This window comes from Hemibagrus wyckioides, linkage group LG27 (assembly GCF_019097595.1).
Source record: "Hemibagrus wyckioides isolate EC202008001 linkage group LG27, SWU_Hwy_1.0, whole genome shotgun sequence".
NCBI lineage: Eukaryota > Metazoa > Chordata > Actinopteri > Siluriformes > Bagridae > Hemibagrus > Hemibagrus wyckioides.
The window spans coordinates 11,050,001-11,062,842 of NC_080736.1; the positions used below are offsets into that span (position 1 = coordinate 11,050,001).

At 40.2% G+C, this 12,842-nt stretch overlaps 1 protein-coding gene across 1 annotated transcript in view; it reads left to right on the forward strand.

Moving 5' to 3' along the window:
• cgnl1 (cingulin-like 1) overlaps positions 1-12,507 on the forward strand; it is a 33,822-nt gene extending 21,315 nt beyond the window's left edge. Inside the window, exons 10-19 of the mRNA XM_058381640.1 lie at positions 197-301; positions 427-579; positions 1,821-1,991; positions 4,753-4,911; positions 5,642-5,731; positions 8,642-8,725; positions 9,122-9,246; positions 9,349-9,457; positions 9,570-9,733; positions 10,439-12,507. Of these exons, the coding sequence (XP_058237623.1) occupies positions 197-301; positions 427-579; positions 1,821-1,991; positions 4,753-4,911; positions 5,642-5,731; positions 8,642-8,725; positions 9,122-9,246; positions 9,349-9,457; positions 9,570-9,733; positions 10,439-10,595 (1,317 nt within the window). The 3' untranslated portion in view covers positions 10,596-12,507. The remainder of the gene's footprint in view (positions 1-196; positions 302-426; positions 580-1,820; positions 1,992-4,752; positions 4,912-5,641; positions 5,732-8,641; positions 8,726-9,121; positions 9,247-9,348; positions 9,458-9,569; positions 9,734-10,438) is intronic.
• The last annotated feature ends 335 nt before the right edge of the window (positions 12,508-12,842 follow it).

Below are 12,842 nucleotides of genomic sequence, written 5' to 3' on the forward strand. Positions count from 1 at the left end.
TTAGCGACCCAGTCATTCATATACATATAAGACTCTGATGTCTCCATGTTTGCAGTGCTGAAATGTCATTCACCAAGTATTTGTCACTTTTGTTGCTTTACATAAGCCACAGTTCTTCCATTGTAATGAAAACGCAAACCAGGTCCACATCACCTCTGACATTTCAAACTAATCAGTTGTCCATGTGTGTCTGCAGAGAGAGAAGAGGCAAGTTGAGGAGTCTCTCAATGAGGTCAAGGAAGAAGAAGAAGAAATGAGCCGTGCAAATCGAGCTCTATCGGCACGGTTGGAAGACGTGCAGGTGAGCCACGTTTCCCACAACGTGATCCCCTGTCAGTCTACACCACGCTTCAGTGTCTGGTCAGAGAATGCACCTTCTATATTGTTTGTAGAAAAATCATAAACTTTGTTATCTGTTCTCCTCAGAGAAACTTGACCAAACTGACCCTGGAGCACAAAGAGCTGGAGGAACGTCTGAAGGAAGAAAAGAGTCAGAAGGAGAAGTTTAAAAACACAAAGAACGAGATTGAGGAGGAGAGGAGACTGCTAGACAGGACTGTGGAAAAGCTGCAGAGGGAGGTGAGACTCAAGGATCATCTACTATACAGCTCTGCCGTAAAAATCACCAGATTTGTTTTTTATAATTATTAACATTACAGAATTTATTATTAAAACATTTTTCACCATCACAAGAGCGAGATGTGATTTAAGATCTAAGGTCAAATGATAAAATCCAGTGATTTTATTATTTTGTACAATTTAGAATGATATCAACACAAAAGAATATGTGATTCAGGATTATGCAAAATGTTGCCAGGCTTAACCTCCATCAGATGTAGAGAGCATGTTTTATAGATTATAGATTATAGAAAAAGCTTTTTTAAAATTATTATTTTATCTGTTATTTGTTTAAAGCCTTTACTGATGAAAAGATGCCCAGATTAATTCAGTCATGATTGCTTGCATCACTCAGGTGTTTTGACCAGAAGTACCGACTAGGGGCTGCTCGTGCTAGTTTTTACCAGTAATTACTAGTTTTCTTTTCCACAATTAAACTGATTGAGGACATTGTTTTTTGGCTGCATGTTTAAGTGCAGGTACAGCAAAGAACACTTTATAATGCACTTTAGTTAACAGCCTTTTCACAGGCTACAAAAGGACATTTCCAGCTCCCATGCTGCTTTAGGCTAAGCTGTTGATTTATAATGAAAAGGAATAAAATGGTGTGATTATTGTACAAAGTGATATTACAATATTATATCATATTGTACATATGGGTATGTACCAATTTTTTAAAATGCTGTGGTGGCTCAGCTGAAATCAGTCCATCATTTAGAGTCTTATTAGCGACTCTCCTTGGGTAGAGAATACAGTGTCAACAGCAATGGCTGGTAGTTTTTTCCAGACTGATAATGACCCAGGGAAGCGTGTCCAAAAAGTAGCCTGGGTCAGTTTCTGTCAGCTGACTCTAACTCTCTATGATGGGCAGCCTTAAACACAGGGATTGGATAGTGGAAGGATTTTATAAGACCAACACAAATAACTGAAGGATTGATCGGGATTGGTCAGAACACCTCTGCAAAAGTGGTATGGAAGTGATTTAAAAAAAAAAGAGAGAGTTTTATCAATACAGTTGACTGTAGAATTGGCTTCATCTAGTGGGAAATGTTTTCAGACTAATGTAATACATTTAGCTGCATTCCTTACTGTCTGCCTTGCTGTTTTTTCCTCTCCTAGTCAACCTCACCTCAAAGGTAATGAATGTAAAATCGACTAGTCTATGCAGCCCTTAGCACCAACCATACTGTGTGTGTGTGTAGATGTGTGAGATCGTGGAGGCATCTCAGAGCTCCACACAGGAGTTGCAGGAGCAGATCGACACCTACAAGGAGAAAAACAGGAAGGAGCTGGCCGAGCTCCAGAGGCAGCTGCGAGATGGAGGTCTGGAGCTCGAGAAATCTCGCATCACTGCCAAGTCTCTTCAGGAGAAGGTTGGTTGGGCGGGGACACACAGCTACTCATCATTAACAACTCCCCAGATAACCTGTAAACAAATGTCATATCAAGGGTCCTGGAAACATGCATGTTTTGATGTGCTGTTTGACATTTTCCCAGCCACAGGCATCAAAAATATTTCTAGGATTTGAGAACAGTTCTCAGGAAATCATCAGTTTAATTATTTAAGAAATACTCGAACCGTATCACTTGGTACCGACAACCATGCCACAGTTAAAGTCAGAGAGATCAAACCTACTCCTCATTCTGATATGTGATGTAAACATTATCTGAAACTACTCTAGACCTATATTTGTATAATTGTATGTATTGTGCTGCTGCTACATGATTGGTTAATTTAGACAACTGCATGAACTGCTATTAAAGTGGACACTGATAGACTAAAGTACAAACCATTCTGTCACAGTGGTTTCAGGGTTGTGCGTGTGTGTCTGTACAGCTGTATATGTATATGGGTGTGTATCCATGCGCACACGAGTGAGTGTGTGTACGTGCATTTGTGCGTGTGTGTCACAACGTGTGTGTGAAGCCTCACGTCTGTAGGTCATTGTGAACCCTTTTCAGTGTAAGATATCTTTGTCAGAATTTCATTTACAACAACCTTTTTTCTACGATCAAGACTCCACTAAATAACGCATGCATCCAGGAAAAGAAGAAGAAGAGTTCTTTCGAAATAACATTTGGATATAAATACTCAGGTGTCATATGATATCTTGCATAACTTGAATATTTTCGTTTTCTTTTCACCTTACCTTTTACTTTGTGTCTTATTGTGTATTATATATACTTATAGTGCCCAGAGTTCTAGTGAATATGTTTAAGTTTAATCTTAAAAAAACATTTAGGAAAATACACTTCCCACTGACGGACTGTAGACTTCCAGCATAATTGAATATAGAGTATACAAATCTGAGCTTTTCCTTTCTTTTCTCAGAACAAGGAAACGTGTCCAGATTCCTGGCCATTGATGATCCTTTATACACTACAGATGCAGATTAGTTAGGAAAGAAAAGGCTGGAGCATTCCTTTAACTGCTCAGGCTCTGGGACAAAGTAAAGATCTAACCCATTTCACACTCCACAAACCCAGTAACCTTTGACCCAGGCTGATGGGATGCAGTTAGCCCATCAGCACTCTGGCATGTGTGGAATGTTATTGTTAGATATGGGAATAGTGAGTTCTTCAAACGAGCATGCTGTGAGGAGCACGGTGTCCAAAACTGGAGTGGAGAGATAATCAGCTCTATCTAGACTCCATCTCTCTGTCTGTCTCTCTCTGTCTGTGTCTCACTCTAGCTGTCTGTATTTTCTCTTTCTCTCTCTCTCTCTCTCTCTCTCTCTCTCTCTCTCGCTCTCTCTCGCTCTCGCTCTTTTACATTCCCTCTCTGTTTTAAAGTCATTACAAACAAAGGAAGAATAATATGGATTTAACATTTAACCAAAAATTGTGAAATCGTCTAGTTTAATTTTTCGCAAAATTTTAGCATTTCCTCTACTTGTTCTTCATCTTCTCTCTCTCTCTCTCTCTCTCTCTCTCTCTGTGTGTGTGTGTGTGTCTACTCTACAGCTAGTTAGCATGATGTTGGAAAGGAAGAAAAACAACAATAGCAATATTAAAGAGATGTAACATGCAGGCCCTTCCCCTGTACACAGCTGTGTGTGTAGGAAGAGGAGGATGTGTTTTTGCTGAGATGGGAGAGTCCGAGTGTTGACCTTCTAACTCCTGATCCCATGAGACGTCCCTATAATACACACACACACACACACACACTGCTCTTATGCGCACACATCCAAGTTGTTCGCGCAGCTGCATCCTCAGCTCTGATACGGCTTCAACTCCCTAAACACACAACCTTTTATCATGCACACATGCTTACACCAGACACACTCCCACTACACATAATATGTTTAGACTACTTGTATCTGCTGTCTCTGTCTTGCACACCCCCTGTCTTGTTTTTTTGTTTTTCATCTCTTTTTAAAGACTTTATTATGGTGAGACGTTTGGCCTGTTTGTGAAAAAAGTCGATCGAACGTGTGTGTGTGTGTATGTGTGTTCGTATTCATAGTGAAGGCGGTATAATGTGGTTGGGGTAGTAAGTGCTGGATCTGAGTTGGCAGGAATGTGAGTGTTGAGCAAAAGTTAAAAACATTGAACATGCTAAAAGTTGAAACATATGGTACAGTATGTGCTCTGTGCTACAGTGTTATCGAAAGTGTTACTCATTTGTTATAAAGTTTCTCTCATATCCTGAATGTAGATATACAAGACAAGGTTATGAGCTGAAATTTGTTTGAAATTTGAAACTTGTTTTGCATTGTTGAATAATGTTGTTAAAGAAGAAGGAAAGCTCAAAAGCACCAGCTTAGCATCATGCAAACTTCATGAAATTACCGAAATCGCACACATAAATATATATGCATAGATTTCCACAAACACACAGTCCCTCTAAATATATTGGAAAAACAAGACCACTTCGTATGTTTTTGTTTGTATGCTGAAAACCTTTAGGTTTGGCAGCAAAAGATAAAAATGAGACAATAGATTTCAGCATTCATTTCTCAAAATCATCTTGCATGTTGAGCAAAAACAACAGAACTTGCCTTCTGTAGGTTTATACAGAGACACATAAGTGTAAGAGAAAAGTATCTCAGCAGCCATTATATTTAAGCTGAAAGTGTTGGTGGGGCAACTGTCTGATGTCTAAGTATTTGTATTTTGTGTGTGTGTGTATAGGTTGGTCAACTGGAAGAAGACCTGTGGCTTTGTAAGAGAGAGAGAGACGAGGCAGAAGAGCAAGCGAAAACTTTGCAACAGAAGGTCTTTGCACTGGAAGTGGATGCAGACACTAAAGTGCAGAATAACGACAAAGCCAGACAAGTCAAACTGTTAGAGGTACACACGCAGAGCCCAGTTCAACTTTATATTAAATGAAACATGAGCTTTGTATTTATAATAATATCTTAGTTATCTGTCAATTATTCAATCTATGGCTTCTAATCAGAGCTTTATATGTAATTGTAAATTAGAGCTGATCTGATAGTTAAAGCATCATATTTAATTAGTACAACTGACTAATGGGGTGGTCCATTGTACTCTAAACACCTCCAACATGGAAAAGTGTGTCATTCAATTTGGAACTTGGGATTATGAGTCCATTTAACCCGAGTTCTTCAACATAAGCATACCTTCTGACATCACAACATGGTGGTGCATACAGTCAACAGCAAACACATTATATGTCGATTTTCTTTATACCTTCCTCGAATTCCTACATTCGTCCATTTTTTATGAACAGAAGCACTAGATGTTACAGTTACAATTCCCTAGATTTGACCATTCCAAATTCTTAGCAATACTGAACTATTAACTAGATATTATCTCAATGGCTTAGCAGAAGGATGTTGGACATTTTCACTTAGCGGTTTTATTTATTTATTTATTTTACATATTCAGAGATGCTTGTGTTTGTTATTCTTAGGTTAAAGATATAGAGATGTTCTTAGGCCATCAGTGTCTGTTGCTTTAAAAACATATTAATTGATATAATGATTTAAACTACTATATACACTAGTACTTTCAGATTATGATGATGATGATGTTGATGTGTGCTGTGTTCCTACAGGAGCAGGTATCTCATCTGCAGATGGAACTGGATGAGGAAAGACAGAATGGGGACCTGCTGATGGACAGAATAGATCGAGGCAGAGAACAGGTGAGCGTTTCTCGCATGTAGAATGTGTCAGATGTTTAACACTGAAGAAACTGGAAATTCAGTTGGAAGGCTTAAGTTAGGTTAGACTTTCTACAGTACAGTAGTACTGTTCCACCATAAAGCGCATATTTAATATATAACGCATTAAAACACACACATGCTGCTTTGCGAACTGGTCTGTCAAGCCTTTTTTCTGCCAGGGCTGTGAATGAGAGGGATTTGGATGATGGGATATTGTATTGTAAGAGGATCTTGCGTAATCGGCCGCTTTGGCAGGCTATCCTATCATGTAACATTGCCTGTCCAATTTTCATGCATCAATTAGGAGCTCTTTCTAATGCAGTGCCTCAGCCAAAATACACGAGTTGCCAGGCTTCTCAGGTTAGCAGGCACCCGACTTTGCTCTAACTACATTTATGGGACAGAAGATTCAGGAATCCCAGAGCAGAGGTTTTTGTTTTTGGATGTTTGTACACCACCAGCTCTCTTTTTCCTTTATTAGAATCTGAGAAATCAAATGATTTAGTGGAATAATGTCATCATGTTAATTCGCTTTGAAAAGATGCATGTTGCATTTAGATGTTACATAAATGTTTGTGTGTGAGTGTGTTTTTGTGTGTGTTGCACACACAAGCGCTAAGGAAAGTTCCTTTGGAAACAAGCCGTTTATTTTCAGCTTCATACATTACATGGTGAGGGCATGTTTACACCTTCAACTTTTGCCCTGTTTCAGCCTCGTATGACTTTTCCTGCTTATTGTTTTCTGAGAAGCTCCTTTTCCCATGACATAATCGGGTCCATAGACACTAACGCACCTGTAGAGAGGCATGGCAAAGATGTGCCATATCTGGATCTGAGTTGAGCTAATGATGAATAGATGAGGGAATGCAGTTGCATAGACGGTCTGGAATTAGAGAATGGAGCCAAAAAAAAAGACACAATGGTCCTACGAGAGGCCAGGGTGAGTTTCCGTGGAAACCGTGGCATGCTGTAAAGGTTTAGAGGGAAGTAGATTAAGGGAATGAGGGGCTTTAAAGTGGCAGCAGGGGGGCATCAGGATGGGCACACCTGAGACCCGTGGCACCAGGTGCAAAATGAGTGTGTTTAAATGACAGTAATCTCCTCCTTTTCTCTCTCCTCATCTCTGATGAGTTTCTGTGTGTGTGTGTGTGTGTGTGTGTGTGTGTGTGTGTGTGCCTGTGCACGTGTATTAGTGTTCTGTACTCTGCTGAGTCGGCGCCCCGCAGCGCAGGGCAACACACACACCCCATCGCTCACTGCTGAGACTTGCTGTCACACACTAATTGGCATAAAATATCATCCTCCATTACCGCCTCATGCCAGCAGATAGTCGTCCTCTCATTGTTTCCCTATCAATCTCCTTCTTCTCATAGCGTTTTATTCCCTCTGTCTGCCTGCACTTTTGTACTGTTCAGCTAGACAGTTGTGACTGTTTCCTCTTTATCATGTAGAACAGCTGTAGGGTTTATTTCTTTAATTATTGCTTTCACTGAACTTGTGTTAAATGAATTATTTGGTCAAATGTACACAATTAGAATCTGCCTTACATTTATTTCAGTAATACATGCCCCAATGTTTATATACTGTTTATATAATGAGTCCGCATTTGCACCTTTTTGTACAAATTTAAGTTTTAAATGAAGCTATACACCGATCAGGCGTAACATTATGACCACCTGCATAATATCGTGTTGATCCCCTTTTTGCTGCCAAAACAGTCGTGACCCGTCGAGGCATGAACTCGATTAGAAGGTGTGCTGTGGTATCTGGCACCAAAATGTTAGAAGCAGATCCTTTAAATTCTGTAAGTTGCAACATGGGGCCTCCACAGCTAGATACTGACCACTGCAGACCGGGAACACCCCACAAGAGCTGCAGTTTTGGAGATGCTCTGATCCAGTGGTCTAGCCATCACAATTTGGCCCTGGTCAGACTCGCTCAAATCTTTACACTTGTCCATTTTTCCTGCTTCTAACACATCAACTTTGAGGACAAAATGTTCACTTGCTGCCTAATATATCCCACCCACTAACAGGTGCCATGATGAGGAGATAATCAGTGTTATTTACTTCACCTCGCAGTGGTCATAATGTTATACCTAATCGGTGTATATATAATATCCTTCACATAACTCCAGCATGGACGTCATGATGATGCCAAAAATATGATTCTGCTCATCAGAGATTTCTGCTCCCTTAATGCTGTCAAGTTTACATCGCAATTATAAACTCTGTTAAGTCACACTGTGTCCTGAATCAGGATCAGAAAGTCTGTAAGTTAGAACTGGTAAACTCAGACATGTACACATATTGTATGATGTAAACTTCTATTACTTCAGACATAAAGTAATATCCTTGATCAGTCACATTTAAGGTCGATCGGAAAATAGCGTGAACGTGATGTTAAACCATCTCAGCCATTCCTTTTAGATGTTCAATAAAATATTACATATACTTGAGCAATTATCGTGGTTTAATCTTTAATAAGTAGCTCGGCTCTACAGAATTCAGCTGTTAGTCTGTAATGATTACCTGTCATGCTTTGAGACGTCCGTCCAGGTGAGGAATGATGGAGGCGTCAGAGCATTCAGCAGTTCAGTCACTTTGGCTGTGTTATGGAAATACACGTAGGGGAAGTGTGTTTCAGAATGTAACCTGGCAAGAATTTCTAAGAGCGGCTCAATAAGAAACCCAACCTTTTTACCTTTTTCTTTCAAAAAAAATGCAAATTACTACTGAGAATGTTCCGGTAATTATACAGTTGCCGTGGCACCAACTCTAAGAGGAAGCGTCAACATGATGCTGTCTGAGATATTTCCTACGCGTCTTGTTGTTGTACAGAGTGCAATATGTTTACAGTGTCTAATTATGGTGTGTGTGTGTGTGACAGATGGAGCAGTTGAGGAGTGAGCTGCTGCAGGAGCGAGCCAGCAAACAAGACTTGGAGTGTGATAAGATTGCCTTGGACAGACAGGTACACATGAAAAGCCTCTTTCATGCTATAGAGCACAGCAGTTCTCAGGGGGATTACAAAAAAGCCCTGTTCATTTTACACGGGCTTCATATGAGAGTTAATTTCAGAGTATTCTTACACAGGTGCACTTTATATTCTCCAAGATTCTCCAGAGATCGTTACCTGGCCCACACTTAGATTAAAAAATGAAGAACAAAAAAACAACAAATCTCTGTGTAAAAGGAACCAAACCACAACAAGTGATCCTTGTTATGAATAGGGTTATTGCTCCTCAAATTTCATCATCTTAGCTATCATTCTTGCCAGTTCCTGTCGTCTGTCACTAGCTTCATGCAGCATTGATTTAAAGATGGTGTGAGGTTTTGGTGTACACTGACTGTGCACTGTTATTGTTAGAATAAAGACCTGAAGAGCAGAATATCTCATCTGGAGAACTCGCAGAAGTCTAGTAAAGAGGGGCTAGTGGCCCAGCTGGAGAGCCGTATCCAGGAGCTCGAGGAGAGACTGGAAGCAGAAGAAAGGTTTGAAGCTACAAAATCACAACTCTTTTTAACAGTAGGGGGAAAAAAAAAAATCAGGACCCAGTTTAATTAGCTGTGTAATTCTTTTTCTCTGTTGGACAGAGACCGTGCAAACCTGCAGCTGGTGAACCGTCGGCTGGAGCGGAAAGTGAAGGAGATGGTGATGCAGATGGATGAAGAGCAGCATTCGCTACAGGATCAGAAAGACCAGGTGAGCACAACAAACCTGTCTTTCGTTATTATTGCAGGATTGAGTGGGTGTGAGTAGGGTTTACACAGTCGTGGTGGGCAGGAGTTGATCTCATGTGTCGCTGTGTGTGCAGCTGAACCTGCGTCTGAAGGCTCTGAAGAGGCAGATGGACGAGGCAGAGGAGGAGATTGACCGGTTGGAGCACAGTAAGAAGAAACTACAGAGGGACCTGGAGGAGCAGCAGGAGGCCAACGAGCAGCTCCAGAATCAGCTCAAAGCCTTACGCAGTGAAATGAGGTAACCTGAATCGAGCAGCAGTGGCTTTTAAATAAACTGTATTTGAGTGCTTTTAGGGCGATTACTTTTTAATCTCACCTGACTAAATTTGCAAGGACAGGGATGTACTTTAACCACATTACATTCTGCAGTGTTCAGTATCAAATGTCTTGCATTACGTACACAGATCAGGCATAACATTATGAGCACAGACAGGTGAATAACACTGACTATCTCCTCATCATGGCACCTGTTAGTGGGTGGGATATATTAGGCAACAAGTTGATGTGTTGGAAGCAGGAAAAATGGGAAAGCGTAAGGATTTGAGCGAGTTTGACAAGGGCCAAACTGTGGTGGCTAGACGACTGGATCAGAGCATCTCCAAAACTGCAGCTGTTTTGGGGTGTTCCCGGTCTGCAGTGGTCAGTATCTGTCAAAAGTATCCTTTAAGTCAGATACCACAGCATACATTCAGGGATCTAGAAGAGTCTATGCCTTGACCTGTCAGGGCTGTTTTGGCAGCAAAAGCGAGGCCAACACAATATTAGGCAGGTGGTCATAATGTTATGCCTGATCGGGGTATAATGATTGCATTTCTTCTAGATTAAATTAAGTCTAATATTGTTTTCAAAATGGAATTTTTTTTTAAAGTAATCTAATTATCTCCCAATGTAGTAAACAGAGCATGAACACTGACATTATCTGTACTTCTGTTTCCTCCCAAAGACGAAAGAACAGCTCAGCTCCCCTCATTAACAACATGAATGATGATGACGATGACGACGACGACATCAGCACTGACGGAGAGACCTACTTCAGCTCGTCGTCAGGGTATAAACGCTCCAGCAGTCAGGACGGCTTCATCAACACGTTGTCTCTCTGAGTGAGGACTGAGAAGGTTTATTCTAATGTAATATAATGTATTCTAAGTACATTTATAAACGATCAAACTACATCCTGTTGAAGCTGTGCCTGTACAAGAAACAATGTTAAAGTCCGATGATGATGATGATGATGATGATTTAAGGTGTGAAATTCTGTAATTTATTAATCACCGGGGGTATGAAGTATTGAAATATGGAAGGGTGGTAAATACCACTGAACTGTTTAATCTTCATGGGGGTTCTATTACTCGTTTTTTATATAAAAGTCTATCCAACAGACGGTTCCTTGTTCTTAAACAAAACAGCTTTTGTCTCTTTTTTTTTTTTTTTTTTTTTTTTTTTTTTTTTAATAAAGCAGTTTTAATGTTACTTCTCTCTCTCTCTCTCTCTCTCTCTCCTAATAGAAACTGTCTTATGCTGCTCTGCCTTTTATTTTTAATTGCTTTTGCAGTTTCTCGTTAATGACCTGTTAACCTCTTCAGAGCTCTGTGCTCCACTGAACACTCATGCAAAATGTAAAATAATAAAAGCCCATGATGTGAAGTGAGGTTTCGACACAGTGTGCTATGAAGCAGGAAGCAGGTTTCATCCTGAGGCTTAAAAAAAACAGTGTTATGACTGTAATATAAACATTTGACACACAGTGTTTTTCATATTCGATACCTTTAGCATTTATCTGTGTCTGTGGGAGCTTAAAATCTGCATTCGTGTTAAAGCAGTGGTTATGTTTAGTGTTTGAATCGTTTGTGAAGTCAGCTCAAATGGCCAATATGACCGTTCCCTTCTCAGTCAAGTCAGCTGGAGTGTGTCCGCATGTGTGTGTGTCTGTGTGACTATGTGGTTGTGTGTGTGCGCTCATGTATGCATGTGTGTACGTCTATGTATTTGTTTGTGTGTGTTCATGAGTGCACGTGTGTGTGGCTGGGTGGGCGGATGCATGTGTGATGATATGAAACTGGAGTGATTGTACATTATGAAGCACAATATCCACCTCTTATTCATCAGCAAAGAACAGAGAAGCAGAAAGCCTCAGATTGATGGCTCAGCTGTGCAGGTGGGAGTAATGCTGTTATGTTTGGAACAGTGAAGGAATGTCAGCGTCTCAGATATGTTGTAATCTTTATGAGTGATCACTGTGATTTATTAATTTAGCCTAGAGGTCCACTAGTTCAGCTTATTAGGTCTGTGTGGGGTGAGCTGGTGTTCAAACAGAGAAAACACTTGGGCTTGAGTATTGCTGCAGGTCTGCAACACTCCCACTTTAAACAATGATGGACTGGAATGAACATGAGTAACCTTTATCAGTGAGCAGGGTAAACTCTTCTGTTTGATCTGGTTTATTATACATATCCACTGCTAAAGCACTACCCTGATTTATTATGGGAGTCGTCCTCTGTCAGTTTTATTACGGATTTTTTTTTTTGTGTTGACAATCAACTTTTTTCTTTTCTTTTGCAATACACTGTGATTATTTGCACTGTACATTGTATCAGACTTTTTATTTTGACTTCTGAGAGAGCATTCCTCTTGTTAAATCCCAAATTTTTGATTCCTCTCCGTGAAGGAATTTGCCCAGCATGCTACACATTTTACTCTGCAGTCGAGTAACTCGCACCTATTCATGTCTTTTTGCTCAGTAAGGCATTGCTTTGCATGAAGCCAGTTAGGTTTGGGGCCAAAATTTTATTCTTGCTCAGCTGTTCGAGAGTGTGCTAAATGCTGGCCACATTCCTGCACAATAAAACTTTTAAGGAATCACATCTTTTATAAACCATTTTTATTTGAATTTGTACAATGGGACAAAAGGTTGTCTTAATGGGGAGGAAAACGGAACGAATCCTGCCACTACCTCTATGTATGCATTTATATTTTGTAGACTAAAAAAAGTGAAATAAAGCCACAAATAGTTAATCGCAGTTCTGTGCCTGGTTATTATTTAATAAGCCACACACCTCCAGATTATTAGGCCATTTATGTTGTAGGTGAACCCATGTCTCATCTACTCTGACCGTCAATAAATGGGGATCTGCGCAGGACTGTCAATGACCAGATATTATTTCGATTGGTCACAGCAGTAACGCTGACCTGGCAGTAACATGATCTTGTAAATGTTCATGTGAATGCAATGCAGCAATGTCTGTGAAGCTTAACATTTTCCAAGTGTATTTAATCTCACTATAGTACTTCATTGTATCAAATCCCAATACAACTGCTGCACCCGATACCTATATCGCAGGTTTGTGCTC